A 19065-nucleotide genomic window follows, 5' to 3' on the forward strand; every position below is an offset into this window, starting at 1 on the left:
TTATTAATATTACCTAGACTTGTGCAATTTTAACAAAAACTCATGTATTAATTTACTGGAATGAAGAAACATAATTATAAAAAAGATTCAAAGATGTACTAACCGGTTTTATACACTATACACGCTAATTAATACAGTATAGACCTACACGGAAATCTTGGCTATTTTTTTTTTTAGCCTCTAAAAATTGAACGTATTATTTTCCTGATTATTTTATTCTCAATTTTTAATTCCCTCCTAGTCTTACTCTTTACATAATTCCCATTGTCAGTACACACGGAGAGTTTTAGGAAAGCGCTGGTGAATTTCGAAACAGGTGTCAACAGGTGCTGGGAAGGACATCACGCTCCAAGATGTTAGATGGAGAACGGTATGCCCCTCTAGCTGCTGGAGAAGCTAGTTCACATTCTGCAACATTCCCAGATACAAATGGTTTAATATGGAGGTGGGCAAAGGAAGGGCAGGTGTGTGAATTTTGCACGGAGTTTGTGAAGGCACAGAAACTGGAAGCTGCGTCTGTCAATACATCCCGTCCGACTGCGCGCGTGCCATCCGGGGAGCAGCGGGAGGCAAGTTATCTTTCCTGTATGCCATCCTAATCAGGTTTTGCTTGGTGTGTTTGGGTTTTTTTCTGAACAAAAACCACAGCTTTTCTGGGACCGGGGCGAGCGGGACCGGGACAACGGGTGGCCGCGATCAGCGCCCGCTGAACAGCGGCTGCAGCGCAACCGGAGCGCAGTCGGCGCCGCGCTGGTCGGTGCCTCTCGGGCAGCCTCTGCCGCGTCCTGCCGCTTCTGCGGCCAGCGCCTTCGCTTCCCCGCCGTGCGGCAGCGCCCCTCGGGCAGGGCGTCGGGGCTGCGGCGTGAAACCGTGCGGAAGGGACTTCTCCCTCCTTCTCCCTTCCCTCCTCTCCATTGTCCCGTTTCCCCCCGTCGCTGCTAACCCCAGCCAGCTCTCTGGGACTGGCACGGAATAAAACCGTGTTCCCGCGCCTGAAACCGAGTGAGCGCGCACACGGGCTCTCGGGAAGACACTGCCCCGCAGCTCGAGCCGGACGCGTCCGCCTTCCTCGCGGCCATTTAGTATGAGGAGCCGCCGGGTCTCTCCTCCCGCCCCTCCTCCTGCCCCCCCCGCAGCGGGCGGGCGAGGGCGGCTCTCGGTCGCCGGGCGCGGAGGGGGCGCTGCTGGGGGGCCTGGCTCCCCCCGCTTCGCCCCCCCCGGCGTGCGGGAGCAGAGCGGGCGAGGCGGCGGGAGAGGCGGTCCGCCATGTTCCTGCCTCACCACGCCCGCTGAGCCGAACCCTTCAAAAGCCGGGCGCGCCCAGCTTCTGCCGGAGTCCTGTCTTCCTCCCAGGCGGGTTAGCAGCACTTTCGGCAGTTCCCGTCCTTACTGGCAGGGCTGGGGCGAGCCGCGGCAACTCCCCGGCAGCTCCCCGGCAGCAGCTCTCCCAGCCACAGGGCGAAGCGCCCGCCCCGCCGGGAAGGAGCGTCAGCCGTGAGGAAGCGCTTCCCAGCGGGCAGCGGCGGGCTCGCGCAGCCGGCAGGAGCTGTGCTCCCGCCCCGGGGCACGGGGAGCGGCAGGGAGATGCGTGTGCGGGTCGGGGGCGGGATCGGCGGGCGGTAGCGTTTGCACGGGGGTGGGGTGGTCTCGTCGGAAGGCGGTGGGGGTATCGGCCGCCGGGGAACGCGCTGGGAGCGCGGCGGCTGCGGGCGGCGGGGGAAGGGGATCAGGAGAGCGAGGGGTGGTGGTGGCGAGCGGCTCGGCTCGGCTGGGTAGCGCTGCTGCCGCCGCGGTGGATGTTTCCATGTTGTTTGGTGCATGATTTAGAGGAGAGGAGGAGTTGGCAGCGGCGGGTGTCAGCGGCAGGGAGCGGGGATCCGCGCCGCTAGCGGCCCTACCTTTCTCCTCGCCGCTGTGTAGCACCGAGGCAGCTGCCTACGCCTGCCCTGCGGCGCCCGGCGGGACTCCCGGGCAGAGAGTGCCTGTGCCCCCGGGGCTGGTGCGGCGGCGGGGTGCGTGTGTGAGAGTGTGCGTGCGATTTTAGGGGGGGTGGGGGTTGTGTCTGAACCAGTTAGGAAGAATGACTCTGGAGTCCATCATGGCGTGCTGCCTGAGTGAGGAAGCCAAGGAAGCCCGGCGGATCAACGACGAGATCGAGCGGCAGCTGCGCCGGGACAAGCGGGACGCCCGCCGGGAGCTGAAGCTGCTGCTGCTGGGTGAGTACGGGCTGCCGCCACCCGGATCGGTCCGGCCCGGCCCGGCCGCCTCGGCTCGGCCGGGGCCGCCGCTGGCAGGCACGCCCCGGGTGCCGCTGGGGCTGCAGCCCCGGCATCGCCGCCGCCGCCGCCCCGGGCTCCCTGCAGCCGGCGCGTTCCGTGGCGGGGCCGTGCCTGCGGCGGGTCTGGCTGGGCAGCTCCGGGCGCTCGCCGCCTCCGCCGCGGGGAGCCGCAGGCCGTGCCCCCGCCGCGGCGGGGCGTGTGTGCCCGCCCGCGGACATCGCTGGCGGCGGGGCGACCGGCTGCGGCCGGTGGGCTTGGTGTGCGCGGGGAACGGCCTTCCAAAATGGAGCGGGGAAGGATGGCGCGTGAGTGGGGGGGAGCAGGGGGCAAATGTTCGGTGTTGGTGTGTGGAGGAGCGGTGGCAGGGAAGCGGGTTAGCGAAGAGAGTCGTAGGGGGAGTCGCCGTACAGATCGATGGTGGCGGGTTTAGTGTCTGCATTGTTCTGTGAGCCTCGGGAAGGTTGTTGGCTCGACGGTCGTATTTTTTATTGTGATTCTTGTTTAGTGAGGTAAACTGGGATAAGGGGCTTATGCTCAGATTGTAGGCTGGGTTTTAGAAAGAGTAGGGAACCGCAAAGCCCCACATACACACACGAAGCCGAGGAGTAACCTGAAGTATGCAGGAAGATGACAGGATCTTTAATACCTTCAGAATACACCCACTGGTTAGGAAATAAAGTCTATTGTATCATTTCTCTTTATTTGAAACATAGGTTGTTATTTTAGAGCCGCAAGTATGCCGAGGCAGTGTTTATCTAATAGAAATTTGGCTTGTGTTAAAATAAGCCTTTTGAATTAAAATACGCCTGCCTGCATCCACTTAGCTCTACTATGCCGTATAGTTCCCGTGGTAATACAGCTTCTGCCTGGGACTCGTAGGCCTTGAAGTATGTCTGCACCACTGTCTGGTGTGTGGATGAGTGAGGATGTTCCAAGTGGATGGGGGATATTTATGCTGAAGATTTTTGTCTTGGGTTATGTATATGAAAGTCATGATTTATAGGGAGGGGGAGTAAACTGCCTTTTCAGTGAGGTAAGGAGAGTTGAAAGGAAAAGTCAATGTACGTTTTGGTGCTTCCATATGAATATGCTGCTTCTTGCAGCTTGTCTTCTGTAAATGGAGAAAGGTGTTGGGATCTTTAACTGGTGTAGGAAGCAAGTGGTGGAGACAGATGCAGTACTCCCAGGAATAATGTTCTGTCTCATTTTGGCCTGGTTTTCATTTCGTATCATAGATTTCATTTATGGAAGTGCATGTTGTGACTGTTTCAGGATTCACAAAGAAGATAAAACAGGAGATAGAATTACCTAACGATACACATTTGCTTCAGGAGAGGTAGTTGGCATATTTGACTTGCTACTCAGGTCCAAATTGTTTCTGTATTTTCCTGATTTTTCTTGCAGTAGTGCTAATGGTTTCTCCCAGTTTTTCAAAAATGCATGAAATTTACTGAATCAGATCAATGTATATTAACCAGAGAGGGAATTTGGAGATCCCCTTCTGCACTCAGTAATGCAGAGCTTTGCAAGGTTCTCTCACCTGTAATGTGAGGTGTAGGTATAGGTGGTAGTAGGTTGGGGTCCAGCTGTGGCATCCAAATGGCATGTAGTGACTTCAGGGAGAACAGGGGAGAAGCCAACCTGCAGAAAGCATTGGGTAGAACTCTCTTGAGTGCCTGTATGAAAGGTTTTTGCATTCTTATCAGTGCAAACCAAGAGTTCTGACACGCTTCCGAAGGCATAAGAGTGATGTGCTAGAGACCAAGTCGGGTGAATGTTTGGTTGCTCGTACTTATCTGTGTGTCTGTGCAGTGCAGAAACTCGTGCAGAAATTGTTACTGTGCACACACTTTTGGTCCTTTGCTTTCTCAGGCTCTGTCATCGGTCTGAAAGTGTGTGTGCATGTGCAGCTGTTTGGATTAACACTTGATGATCTCATCTTATAAAATGCAGTATAGTGGTGAACTACTGTTGGAGTCATGGGATTGGGTAGAAATTCAAGTTTCAATTTATAAACAAATTTTGAGGAAAACTTTTTGTAGTAGTGGGTTTATTTTAAGTATCTGACAGCATTTTTTTTTTTTTTTTCTTCAGTTACTCTCACTGCTTCCCCAGCATGGGCAGTTGTTCGACTGTTAAGTTTGTCTTGTTTGTGTGGGTCATTCACATGGTTATGAGACAGAACCATTTTAGAATACAAAAGTAGTCGTTAGAAATAGTGAGGCTGGTAACATGAAAACATCCTGAAATCACTTAAAGTTTTCTTTTTTAAAAATTGAACAGGCCTCTACTGTCCCATTACATGTGTTTCCCCCTCAAGCTTAAATTACTTGTGTTATTTAATTTTATTGTACGTAAGCATAGGTGAACGTGGTTTTGGTTTGTGGGTTAGGTTTGTTTTTTTTTTCTCCCTGGAAGTGCCAACTTCTCAGTCCCGCTTTGTAAAAAGTATTGTGATACTTAAAAGCCTAAGTGGGTTAAAGGCTTTTGAATATGGGACTGAGGCTTATAAAGAGAGTACTAGTACAGTTTAAGCTGAGCCATGTTAACTGAACCATGCATGTTCTTGTTGCAAGTACAGAGTGAAAGGTAATAACTCAAAAGATTTTAAGGCACAAAGAAGCTTTTCTGTGCCAGATTGTTTTCTTATACTTGTTTAGAAATCAGACATACGTACATACAAATGCACAAATGTAGCAAATAGGAAAAAGAAAAAAAGTGCATCAGGAGGTTTTTTCCTCCTTAACCTGTGGAAGATACAGTGCTTTCTTGCAAAGTGGGTTAGTTTTCTCCTGACTGTTACTGTGCGACACACACAGACCCTGCTTGGTACACCCTATTTGTGTATTAATGTTGATTTTTACTTTTCATGGGATCAAATTGTTGAAAATGCTAAGTCATTTATGGAAAACTTTTACTGCATGTAAAGATTATTTTTAAGTATTAGTTTTGAAGTAAACCCTCTCTGTGATTAAACATTAAAATGCCACTTTTAGGTACTTTTTTGTACATCATTGCTTAATTTTTGAAACAGATTACACCAGGACAAAGTATTTTTTTACTATTGTAATTCTGAAAAGCCAGAATCCAGCAATACGCACTGAAGCATATTACATAGTAGTAGTTTGGCTACCACAACTTTGCTGTAATGTTTTAAGGTGCTCCGGAACAAATGCAGTCTTTCACTGAATTTGGTTTTAACCTTGTGTGTTTGCCAAACTCTTCTGGATTTTGTTATGGCTGAACAATTTGTAAAAACCCTGTGATTGTTCTCCAGAGCTTACGGTTGTTAATATCCATCCATTGTTTGCTGTTAGCTGTAAAAACACTTGCATTGTTTTTATAACTGGGAAAAGAAAAAAAAAAAAGAGGTGTTTTAATGGTTTATATTGGTATATGCAAAACAAAATGTACAGTGTTCTGCATGCTTGCGTGCATTTTAAGCATGTATGTACGTACTTATTGTTAAGTAGCAAGAGCCGTGTCCTCTAGTTCTTAACATATGTCATTTTGCTTGTCATTCATGGAAATTTTGCATGGTCTCAGGAAGCAGTATTTAAGCCTGTGTGAAAGATTGTAGCCATAAACCTTCAATCCTGGATATCCTCTGCATGGAGACTCTATATTATTATGTACTATCTTCTCAGTGGGAAATGCCTTGAGTATTTAAGAAAATAATCTGGCAGTATGATGCTAGCTGGCTAGCTGTGCCTATGTATGTATGTACCTTGGCCAAATTCAGTGCTGGAGGTGTGTGATAGTGTTTGCTGTTTTGTGGTCTGTGTGCTAGTGTGGTGTCACGTGCAAAACATGGAGTTTTTTTAAGGGGCAGGTGTTTCTTAACGTTTGAGATAGCAGATGTGTCAGTAAAGAAAGTTGCCTGATGCGAGTGTCCTTTTTTTCCTCTATGCATTACCAAAGGAAACAGGTGGAAGATAAGCTATTTGATTTAGCATGAATAGCAACCAGTCTTATGTGGAAGGATGCCCTTGAAAATAAGGGAGATTCCAGCAAGCATGCAGGATATGTATGTGTTTCTTATACCTGTGTCAGTTGAATTAATGATTTAAATGCAGAACTTGGTGAATTATCAAAGACTTAAGATTTTCTGTAGAGAAGTTGAAAAGGAAGTGGGTCCCTTAAGCCAACAATGGAATACATTGGTTTTATATAACTTTTTCTTCAGCTAGAGAAACAAAAAAGCTTCCTTAGTTTTCTGGTAGCTTGTGTTTGTATCGATCTGTCCTACTCACACTGAATACGTTCAAATAATTTTAGGTAGTTAGGACAGTACGTAACTGTAAAATGAACAAATAACATACATCTTGATAGGTAAATATATCTTATTTAGAAGAAGCTGTTTCTAAGGAAATATAATTTTATTCTGGATGAAGAACACCTTGGTGTATTCTCACATAGACATACATCTATAAAAGTATCATATAAAATCATCATCTGGATACTGGTGTGATAACGTATGAAGAACATATATTTGAGAACATATTTGAAGGGTTATTAGAGGGATATTTTGTTTGCAGCCATTAAAAAGGGGTTGTTGCTGTTTTGGCTTTACATTTTTAAAAGTGGTGTACACCCACAGAAGGTAGCAGGAGCTAGCTGGGGGCCTGAATAGTCAGAGAATTGTAACTAATTTAATTTGTATGTCAAAGAGCCAAGTCACCCCAAATTTATATCTTACATTGATGAACAATATTGAATTAGTGCGGGAGGGAAAAGCATATGCTGTGCAGAAGAATCTCTTGAGAATGGACATTTGAGTGCATGCTCAAAGTTAAGGAATAATTCTGCTTTTTTAGCTGCTTCAAATTATTTTTGTTGGTGTTCATATGGGAGAACATTTCTTTGGAAATAATATGATAACCTCTGCAAAATTAATCCCAGGAAGCTGTGAAAAAATATTATAAGGTAGATGTGTGATTAATGGTAATTAGCTTTGTTGCAGTAATAGAATGCTGTAAACATCCAGTGTGTTTCCTTGCCCTACTGAATGATATAAGACTCAGGATTCTTGCAGTTGAATGCTGCTATGTATGCACAGCTGTTAATAATAAAATTATGGAAGTTTTTCAGCATTCACCTTTTATTTACTCTAATTATAAAACCTCTGACTGTCAAGAAAGAGCAGGAAAGCAGTACAAAGCCAAGGAAGAGTTAGAATGTAGGAAATACTAGGAAGCCATACCTGCAGTGTTCTTAGCATCAAAAAAAGGAAGCGTACAGTGGGCTTTAGTTATTGTTAACTTTGTGTAAAGAAGTTAGATGCATTAACACTGGAAGGCAGGAGTTTAAGAGTCACCACAGGTTTAGAAGCTAAAAGTTTTGAAGGTTACTGGGAGAGTTCCAGGAACAGCACAAATGCTGGGGTTTTTTTAAGCTAAATTGAAGATTAAATCTTAAATGTTCTGGAAGAACGTTGTTCTCCAAATAAGCAGCGTTGATACAGAGACTAAACTGAAGGGTGATTGTCTACAGATTTTTGTCCTTTGTGGATTTTTCAAAGGACAAATGGCATGGAATAGTCAAACTACTTAATTTGTGCACTATGCTGAGTGTTTAATAGTACTGTAGCGTTTCATCCCAGAACCCCATGGCAGATGCAGTAGCCCACAGAAAAGTTTATTTCATTCTGCATTTGAGAAGATGGTGTGGGTAGTCCAGAAGCAAAAAAAAAAACCTCACCAAACAAGTTTGCTGCTTTGTCAATCCATACAAGCAAAATCATCCAGCAAAGCACTGGTATGAATGATATGGTTTAGTGAGCTCCACTGTGGTGGTGCAGCTAGACTTTCTCTGAAGAGGAGGTGGTGTGCAGTACGTGTGTAGCTTGAATAAACTGAAGTTTCTGAAAGTGGAAACCCCTAGTGATTCAGTAAATTAAAGATAGAGGCTATATCACTGTAGCCTCAGCACAGCTGAGCTGTGTATCAACACCTTCATCTCAGAGCTGTGTTATTTGTAAATTACATTGACCTGCTGTGTGTGTGGAAAAAGCATCTGTTAAGAACGGGACTACGCAGTGTTGTCTAGTGCCTGGGTCTGGTTTGATCTCAGAGCAAATAGAGGTATTAAATGTCTACCCAAGGTCCTGTCCTCATAGATTATCTATGCCTTTTGTTTTGTGTCGGTAGAATGCCATGTGTTCCTTGTCAAAATACTTTGGGACTCAGCCCCAGCTATCAAAAGTCTGTTGAAGGAGGATTTGGTTTCCCTGAGGGAAATAGTGGAAAGGGCAGTTAACGTTTGAAATACATTATATTCTACCAGCTCCCAGCCTTATCTTCTGTGAAGAGATAAATGCAGTTAGGTCCTTCATTTTTTTGAAGTTAACAGAAAATACAGCTCTAATCTTGGAAGTATCAAATGTGGATAAGAAGGGATTTTTTTTTTTCAGATGAGGTTGACTGCCTTCAAATCAAATCCAAGGTAAGAGCTCAGGTTTACTATTCTGTAGGAATTTGGTATGACTGTTTGATGTGGAAACCCAACCTGTTAAGAGATTCGTTCAGTAAGCAGGAATTGAGAGTTTGGAAATTACTGGTTTAGTTATGATATACCCATGAAATCAACCAGAAGAAATCCCCTCTTGGTCATAGTTTTATAAACTGAGTTGCTATGTAATGAGCATTTTGGGTATGTTCTGAAAATCTCCATTAGGAAAAAATATTTTAGATGTCACAGTATTTGCTCTTTTGGCAGAGAATATGCATTAACTGCCTAGTCTTGTTAGTATGCTTGTCACTGTACCTGAGTTATATGCTCACTAGCTGCTAGCATCCTGCTTCTTGGGCCTTGGCTTGGTTCATTGCTCCAACAGCTGCAAACTCAAGAGAAACAAGGTAATCTTTGGCAAGAATCCTTGTGTTGAGTGAGAACATTCTGTAAGTTAAGGAAAGTTGCTTTTCTCTCCTTTTTCTATAAATTCGTCACAGGAGAGTTTTTAACTCTTTAGGTCTTCAATGTTAATGTTAATTTTCGTGCTCGTATTAGAGAATGTTGGAAAAGAATGCCGAAAGCTATTCCAGCCCACACTTCTGGGTGAATAGAGTGAGCCAGAAAGTCAAACAGAAGGTTTCTGTAGCAGCAATTGCTAACTTACAAGGCCAGAAAAACTCACGGAAGTTAGAAAAGATGCCATTATTCATTGTGCTTTTAGGAACTGATGAGGCTTAGCTGAGGATCAAGTGTGGAACATTTATTTTAGTTTGATTCTGGAAGTACTAAACACTATATGTGCTACTTTGTTTCATACACCAGAACAGTCAAAGCAATGGATATTAAATGCTGAAAGCTGAAGGCGTTGTTCATGTATCTTCAGGTTCTTATATAGCCATCCAGGTACTTCAGTGATTTGATATTTGCCCTTTTAGAGTGTGTTATCTAGGTGCTGTTGAAATCAACATTTATGTTCATAGCGAAAACCTTTCAAAGGTGGTTTGCAAAAAGGAACAATTGGAAAAGAAAAAAACCACCAAACCCTAAACCAAACAACACCCCCCCCCAAAAAGAAAACCCAAACCCCCCCACCCAAAAATAAAACCAAAAACCAAACCCCAAAATACTCCTTTATTACAAGCATAGTTTGCTTGAACTCAGTTGATCTTTTAGGAGGGAAAACAATGATTTTTACAATACTTATACTTCCTTTTTTTTTGCTTGTTTGTTTGATTATAGAAAGAAATAATAGTAGCCTGGAAACAGAGGCACTGTGCTGGGGGAAAAAAGCCCAGAGAGTAAAATGCATAGTCTTAACACATATTTGAATAGCTCTGGTTAAATTCTCTTTTGGTCCTTTTCATTCCAAGTTTGTGTGTTGGTGGTACCTGACTTAGAAGTACTCTCAAAAAGGCTGGCAATCTTCATACCAATTTAATCTGTCCTGTCCTGAGGCTGCCAGTTTTTACTAGGAGTGGTTATGATGTATGCATCTGGTCATCATTAACAAAGATGAGATCGGTAGCTTATCTCAGAGTGCAGCCACCAAGCAGGTGTCTGACTGACTTTTGAACACTGCTGATCTGGCTCATTATTGAGAGAGATTTAGAGATCAAAGTCCCTTTATCTCATTACCATTCCCTTAATCCATCAGATCTCCTTTTAAGTGAATTTCTGTGGGGGGTTTTCATTTGGTAAGTTACAGGTATTGCATGTCATGCCAAAAGGATTTAGTGTAAATCCCCCATGAGAAACACTTCTGATGTGTGAAGCTTTTTTTAACCACCCAAGATAGAGAAACATCTTTGGCAATGCTAAAGCTCAAGCCAAAATCAGACTATCACTTAGCCTTAAGAGCATGGAACAGATCCTCTTGGATCACAAAGGCCAAATTGTGCCCGACTAATCTAGTGGCCTTCCATGATGGAGTAACGGCATCAGTGGACAAAGGAAGAGCTACAGTGTCATCTAGGCCTTCTGTAAGGCCTTTGATACTGTCCCCCACAATATTCTTAGTGCTAAATTGGAGACATATGGGTTTGATGGATGGACTGTTAGCTGGATAAGGAATTGGCTTGGTAGCTTCATGCACAGAGTTAGTCAATGGCTCAGTGTACAAGTGGAGACAGTAATGAGTGTTGTCCCTCAAAGGATTGTACTGATCAGTAATTTCATTATGACATGGACAGTGGGATTGAGTTGCACTCTGAGCAGATTTCCAGATGACACCAAACTGAGGGGTGCAGCTGGTATGCTAGAGGGAAAGGATGCCATCCATGGGGACCTTGACGCGCCTGAGAGGTGTGCCCATGTAAACCTCATGAAGTCCAGCAAAACCAAGTGCAGTGTCCTGGGTTCCTTGACCCTGGGTTCTGGCAATCCCTCACATCAACTTGTATGTGAGTAAATTGACTATTTGAGTAAATTGACTATTAGCACCAGTAATACTTTATTTTTAAAACTGGCTTGGCTTGTAGTCATTTAAGCTTGGCTTTTAATACTATCTGTAATCATAGGAACCTAGAAGCATTCTTTGTCCAGAGTAATTTTTGTTCTCTTGGTGTTTATTTACTTAATTCCATTCATTCTTGCATCTTATCTGCAAGACATGATAATAATGAATTCCGATTCACTTGGTTTTGTTCTGTGTTTGGCTGTACAACAGAGTGATATACTACTATTAATTATTAAATCTAGTTAGGGTTAAGAATTAGACTTAAGATAGTCTCTGAAGATTTTAGCCTTTGAACCAAAACCAGATAAACAGTGTGGACAGAATTTGCTACTAGCTTAATTGTGGCTGTACCCTGAATGACAAGTGCAAACCTCTGACATAAAACAGTTAGTATGTATGCCTTTTAAGTTGTTTCACTTGGAGAAATTTCTGGCACAAGCATTCCCTGGGTAATGGTATTCTTGTGCCTGTATTTTTTTTTTCTTTTTTTTTTTTTTTTTAAATTTACAATCATGTTAGTTTTACTAGTGCAGTTTTCATTTTGTTATTTTCAGAAAATACTTTGTCTGAATCTTTTGATTTACAGACTTTCTTGGCCTACAATTTCATGTAGTAAAGTGAGGAGCATAATACTTTTTACATTGCATTTTTTTGGTCTGTGGAGTTTTCCCATTAAATAGTATACAGCCAGTAGAGCAGGAGGAGGTACATAGCTTTTGTTGTTTCAAAAGGCAAAATAAGGTGGTTTTTTTTGCTAATTATGCAAAGTTATTGTAGATTTGACTTGTCAAGCCATAGTGCACATTCTTATGTTAGAATAGCTTAAAAAAAGAGAAAAAAAAACCACCAGCAACCAACCAAAACCCACCATTACGGTACTTTGTAATGCCTTTGCTTTGTTTTAGTTGTTCATATCTGCGAGGAGTGATGATATATTCTGGAATAATCCATCTCTGGGGAAGCAGGTTGTCACCTTCCATGCATCTGTGTTTTATTTGTTTGTATGTTTACATGATACCAAGGTACTTCTGCATAGTGACACGCAGTTCTCTTATACCTTCTCATTTCTTTGCAAGAAAGCCAAAACTCTGGAAAGTGGTCAGAACAGAGCTATAAGCAAGACAAATGTTTATTTGTTGATTTGGTATACCTGTTTTCTTCAAAACAATATTTCAGCCTACCAATCCAGACTGTAGTTTGGGTATGGCGACATTAGTTTGGTATATTGCTTCTCAGTAGACCTCAGGCTTGTTCTTTGGTGTTGGTTTTTGTGTGTGTGGTTTGTTTGTTTGTTGTTTTGGTTGGTCTCTTTTTTTGGGAAGGTGAGGTGGGGTGGTTTTTGAACAAAAATACATGGCTATTCCACAAAATGTCAACAACCTGTCTGATAAGCTGTTTGCTTATTGTGGAATTTATTTTCTGACATTAGATGAATAAGAAACAAGGGACAAAAAGAAAATGTTCCAATGTCCTCTGTTTGTGGCACAGTCAGGATGGTTTGTAGTTCAATCCTAACCCTGTAACTGTAGGGTGGATTTTCTAGTCTTTTAGTCATTCCTGTAGCTGTCTTTTGACTCCTTTCCAACTCTTCAACATCATTACTTGAAGTACAGATGATGATAATTGAACAGTGGGTTGTATATACTTTCTTATTACAAATACAGGAGTAAAATTTCTCTTCTGCTAGTTGGGATACCACTTTTGAGGTGTGTTCACAGAGTGCAACAGCCTTCTGAGCCACAACATTAAACTACTCATGTTTAGGCAATTATCTGCTGTAACTCAAATGATCTTCCAAATAATTTCTTTTCAGGGTGGGTTCATTTGTTGTTTGACAAGCTTATATTTAACAGTGTTGAGATGCACAGTCTTTGCCTGTTTCTGTTTTACAGGTTATTCTGATTACTCTTCAGCATTATATTCTCTTTGTAATTTACTAGTTCAAAGCTTTTGGGTCACCTACAAGTAGTGTTAGTAATAATTTTGTATTTTTATTCCTTCTTGTGGGTGAAGATACTTAAGTTTCTTACCGCAATTTTAGTAACGCTGGCATCCTGTTTGGAGGACAGCTGTCTGTTGAGGGCTTTTGCCTGTGTAATTTAATACTACTTACTGTTTAAACAACCGTTACTTCGTGCATGCTGTCTTGGTTTGTTGTATGGGTTGCTTGGCAGATGCCTAGTTCCTCAAAACCACTGACTTTGTACGGCAAACCATCTGAAATGTTGTAACTGCATAGCTGTTGGTATGCATTCTTTTCCCTCACCTTTCCCATCCTTTGGAGGTTTTTTGGGTGGTATTTCAAGAGTTACAAAGCAGGAGGACTTCCTAGCCAGTCCTTCTAAAGCTCTTTGATAAGGGGTGTCTGGTCCTGCTGAGTGACAATGTTCTAATTCTAGTAAATCTGCTGTAATGTTTATCTTTGGGTGCTACAGTGGAAAGAAATTGTCATTGCAAATGTGGTCTCTGTTTCACTAAAACTAAACCAGAAATATTTGCAAATTATGTATGTTTTTCCTGTGTTAATAAATGCTTATGTTCTACAGTAGCACTTTGGTGAGCAGTTTAGGTCTCATGTGGAGCCCTACAGTTCTTCATTTGAGTCTTTCTCTTGAACAACTTGTGAAGTTTCCCAAATTTTTGGCTTACCTATTCCAATTTCCTCCTTTTACATACCCTCCTATTCAGGCTGCTTTTATTATTTTTTGCTTTTCTTTGTTTTGTGGAATTGAGGCTGTCTAGGCTGTTTCATAAAATCTGCTGAAATGACTCCCAGTTTTTCCTATTTTAAATCTAAATCCAGTTATTTACACTTGTAATTCTGTCAGCTTTTGCTAAGTAGCTCTCACAAAACACAGCATACCTGTAACATACCTCTGCTACTGATGTTGGACTTCTTTTGTTTACACATAGCGAGTGGTACAGAGTTGTAATCACATGCTTCTGCAGTTACTTTTGACTGTAGTTCTGCCACGTGTTCTTTTTCTTAAGAAGTATTTCTATGTGGTGCTTTTCTGGTTTAGAATTTAAACTTGCAGAAATACAAAGGTAATTTGCTTAAGACCTTTAGCATCGGTTACATGGCCCTAGGAGATTATACCTCCTTCCCTTTTCATTAAACAGTTTAAAGAGCCCCACTCAGTTGTCTGTCACATTAGCTGTAATATCTGCCATGGCACCAGTTGTGTCAGTTTTTCTCTGCTAGAATTTAAACCAAAAATACTGAAGATCCCTAACTGCAAGTCAGTTCTGAAGGCTACAAAAAAGCTAATCACTGAACTTTCACCTGTGTAAATCTTGGCTTCAGTTATAATGCCTTCAAATCTTCATCTGTATATTACCAATTTTTTGCATTTATCTAGGTGTCTAGAACATTTGTACAGTTTAATTTCTCCATTTAATTATTAATTTAATCCTAATCATATTTTGACTTTTCTGATTTTATTTATTCATTCTGACACCCTCACCTCCCCCATTCTTCACTTTCAATAGTGCAACGATAATCTGACCTCTCTGACCAGCCTGCCTTCCTGACTGTTTTTCCTCCCTTTCTAACATTGAAAACTGTCCAGACTCTGCAGCTCCTTCTTCCACCAAAATCCAGTGACTAGTCCCCAGAACAAAACCCTTGTCATGTATTCTGGTTGTTCTGTTTTCTTCTGGTGTGGAACAGAAATGTTCAAACTGGGTGTCAGGCTAGTAAGTGTGGGATATTCAGGTATTTATAGTTTGAGAGATTCAGACAAATTTGTCTCGTAGAGTGTACTTTAGGCACATGTACAATTTTGCTCTCGTTATTTCTGTTAAATGCAGTTAAGTGAGTCTCTTGATCTGTTTGCAGGGATTTGGTTGCATCCAAATAGAGTGAACTCTAATGGAACAACTATCCCAGGTGTCTGTGCCTATGCCTCAGGGTACCTACTGCAGGCTTCTCCTGTGTAGTGCATGCACAGTGGTCATGGCTCATCCACCTGATGAGCACTGTATGAATATATGCCAGTGGTTTTGTGTAAGGGTCAATGCTCAGTAAATGCTGGCAGCAGCTGCTTAGTATGTCTGTGAAATATGAAAACAGCTTCAGGTTGCACCTTGAGAAACACTGGCTTTAGAGGCGTGCTGCAAGGGAGTTCTGCATCCTCTGCAGGGGACCAGGTCTATCCTTGGAAGCCGCATGCTCCTTGTTGTCAAGGAGGAGGTGGATGTTCCAGGACCTAACTGCAGTTGGAAGTCTGGCGTGCTTACAGGATCCCTGCTCCCACTTGCCAGTCATCTAGCTTTCAGACTTCTGTGGACAGACTTAATCTTACCAGGATGAGGATTTGAGGCCCATGGGGCTACTACTTACTTGTGGGACCGCGTTGACTTGCATAACTGTGGAGACCAGCAGGTTTTTGCATAATTTTCAGACATGCACTAACACAGCCAAAGCGTGATTGGGATTTGACTCTGCACTAATGCAGGTGAAGCCTGAGCTCCTGTATGCCCTGGCAAGAAAGTTTCTTTATGCAGTAGAGCACTTAGGCGTCTTCTCATATTGCCTGTGTAATTCAAACTCACTGTGGGGGGCAGTGAGTTTGACGTTAGGCTTCCCAGTACGAGAGAGGGAGGCATCAGCAAAAGGTGCCTAAGGTGATGAAAGAATTTGAACATCTCTTCTGTTAGTAAAGGCCAAGAGAGCTGAGACTGTTCAGCATTGAGAAGGGGCGGTGTAGGGAGGGATCTTACCGATTTACATAAATCTCTGAAGGTAGGGTGCAAAAGAGGACAGAGCCAGGCTCTTTCATTAGTGCCCAGTGGCAGGGCAAGGATGCAATAGGCACAAACTGAAACATAGGAGGTTTCTCCTGAACCTCAGGATGCACTTTTACTGTGAGGGTGACTGAGCACTGGCGCACGTTGCTCAGGGGGGTTGTGGAGTCTCCCTCCTTAGAGATATTAATGAAACATCTAAATATGGTCCTGGGCAGCTTGTTGTAGGTGGCCCTGCTTGAACAGGGGTTTGGACCAGATGACCTCCAGAAATCCCTTCCAACTTCAACTATTCTGTGAAATACAGTATTTGTGCTGCAGCATAATCTTGCAGATATAGGTCAGCTGTGTCACTGGGTTATCCAGCCCTTTAATTAGTGTGTGTATGAGATCCCATGGAATTCACATATTGCTATGCTGCCATTCACTTATCAGTTGCTTACAGGTGTACAAAGAATTGTTCTGTGGACACCGCTGGGCCACTGTGACCCGGTACGTGAGGGGAAACCAGTGAAAACCTTAGTTCTGCAGTTCAGAGGTCTTCCAGTAGCAGACAGTATGCAGCATGCTTCTCGGGGAGTAGCTGCCTTTGCTGCTTAAGTCTGTCTGATGGGGAAGACAGCAGGGCAGCTTGTACCCTTGGGTTGTGCGCTGTGTTAGGTAGCATGTAAACCTAGACCAGTACCAAAACATCCTGATAAGTGACACTTGGGTGTGGTCACAGACTCCATTGTTTTGCACAGTGCTCTGAGATGCCCTGTGCTCTGAGATGCTCTGAGATGCCCTGAGTGCCAACAAATTCCTGTTGCACGAGACAAATTATTTATAGATTTTAAAAAAAAGTAACAGAAGAAAAATACTCTCTTCCCCTCTCAACATTGATCACTAACAGAAGTGTGCTGCAAAATCGGGAATAAATCGCAAAAAATGAGGGTTAGCTCTCACTGTGCACATGCATGAAAAAAAGATGGCTTTCTGCCAGAGTTACTGTGCACTGAATATGTGTATTCTAAAATACATACAAATAATGTTTTAAAACAGCCAGTCTTTCCAGTCGAGGTTACTCTGAGGTCAGGTGAAAAGGCTGGGAAGTGAGGAAGAAGTGCCTGTGCTGCTGGTCTGTAGCCCTGCTGTGCTCAGGCCAAGTGCTGGAGTGGCAGAGCAGCCAGCTCTTGCCTTGGCTCCTGGGAGAGGCCAAAGCTGGCAGGACTTTACTCTCGTGTAAGAAAATGTCTGCTAGAGGGGCTGGTGGCTTCTATTAGAGGACTTGTGGGAGTGGTGTGGAGGGACACAGGCTCAGGTGCAGACAAGGCACCCCCTTTCAAAGCAGCCGGTAGTCCTACTGTCACTGCTTTGTTGCTTTCTTTAGGAACCCCTCTCCTAGCTCATGTTTCAGGGTAAGCTTGTAGCCGGTTGGTGACTGGTGTGGCGCACCTTGTCTCCAGTGTCCCACCTCCAATACCCAAAAGCATCTGCTGCCTTGGTGTCCACTGATGACTGTGGTATCTGGGAGAGTGAAGTGTGAGGCTGTGATGCACACCTTAGCTCTGTCTGCATTTGCTCTGCAGCAGGGAAGAATGAAGGTATTGGTGTGGTCTTGTGGTAAAACATCGCATGCCGTTCAGTTTTCGAGAGATGGGACATTTGTCAGGCTGCACTGGAATGGCAGCCATGGCCCATCAGTAGGTCTCTTAATGTAAAACTGCTGCTCAGTGCTTCTATTGTAACTAGGTAGTGAAATCCTTGAGGAGGGCTGTACCTCAGCAAGTGAGAGCCATCAGGTGGTTATGCTTAACTCTTTGCTGTTTTCTAAAACTGGACTTTTTTTTTTTTTTTTTTCCCTTTTTATATAACCCTATGTGAGTCTTGTGGGTGGTTTTTTTTGGTGGTGGTTTTTTTTGGGGTTTTTTTTTTTTTGGGTTTTTTTTTTTGGCTTGGGTTTTTTAAGTAGTCTTCTGAGTCCTCAACCTGTAGAATTTCTTTGCATCTTGACCTGAAAAAGCAAATGATGACATTGTTTTCCAGGCTGTCCTTAGGTGATTCCACTAATGGGTCTTTCAGTCTTACCCCTCCTGCAGAAAAAGGCATATTAACAAAATGAACCCCCAAAACTGTAACAAACAAAACCCTTCCATGTTATGGAATAGAAGCAGAGAAAATCTTGGAGCTTTTGGTGCACACTCTTCCTTGGGAGGAAGTATAGTGAGCTTGTTAATTTTCCAGTGTATCTTGCTCTGTTATGAAGTACCTTGGAATATCTCAGGTTTCCTTCGTTGAGAAGGCTGTAATGAGGACATCTGAATTTAATTTTTATATTTAGGTTTGCAGTTGTAAATGAAGGTTTCTGCCTTCTTGCCAGAAGGGATAGATACTTCTGATTCAGTTGCCTTACTAATGAATCACTTTTCACAGAGGGGGAAGATTATTCTGTCCCCGAGTCTTTTTGAAGCAGAAGAGCTCCTTGACCAGTTGATAAGGCAAATTCCAAAGTTCATTGTTTTCACAGTAACCTTGTTCTGAATTTCAGGAAGCCCATTAAATCCACCAGCAAGCAAGGTAGATTGTGTTTCTGATAATGCACGTTACTGCAATTCTGTGTGATGACATAAATGTCACCTAGGAATACTGCATCTTTCTCTTAAGCTAATGGTATGTCCGTAACAGTAAGTATACTGGGATGAGAAGGCATCTCACAAATCTCACTGTAATTACAGTTCTACGAGTTACATTTCAGAAGAATTCTGGAAATGATACCAGACTTTATTCCTACATCAATTAATGAATCCACACTCACCATCATTTCTCAAACAAAATCATGGTTTAGGCTGATGTAGGTTTTGGGTTGTGTTTTTTTCATTTGCTTTTTAGTGCTTCTGATGCTGTAAATTACCAGGATGTGACTGCGTCTTGCAAACTTAGCGATTTGTGTTAGCCATTTCAGATAATCGTTATTGCTGCATGTTTCTGTTTCTAAATGATAAGGAGTCTGCCTTCAGCTGAGGACTTACCTTCACACAATAACTTTCTATTTGGAAAAGTGTCATACTGAAACTGAATTTTTCAAGTAGGGGAAGGAGAGAGGCCGGAGATGTTACTCTTATAGATGATGCTTTCACCCTCTAGCAAGTC

General features: G+C 43.2%; 1 protein-coding gene across 1 annotated transcript in view; it reads left to right on the top strand.

Moving 5' to 3' along the window:
- The first annotated feature begins 1258 nt into the window (after window positions 1-1258).
- Window positions 1259-19065, top strand: part of LOC115619403 (guanine nucleotide-binding protein G(q) subunit alpha) — a 122235-nt gene continuing 104428 nt past the window's right edge. The window contains exon 1 of the mRNA XM_030511594.1: window positions 1259-2216. Coding sequence (XP_030367454.1) covers window positions 2081-2216 — 136 coding nt within the window. The 5' untranslated portion in view covers window positions 1259-2080. The remainder of the gene's footprint in view (window positions 2217-19065) is intronic.

Source organism: Strigops habroptila, chromosome Z (assembly GCF_004027225.2).
Source record: "Strigops habroptila isolate Jane chromosome Z, bStrHab1.2.pri, whole genome shotgun sequence".
Classification (NCBI taxonomy): Eukaryota; Metazoa; Chordata; class Aves; order Psittaciformes; family Psittacidae; genus Strigops; species Strigops habroptila.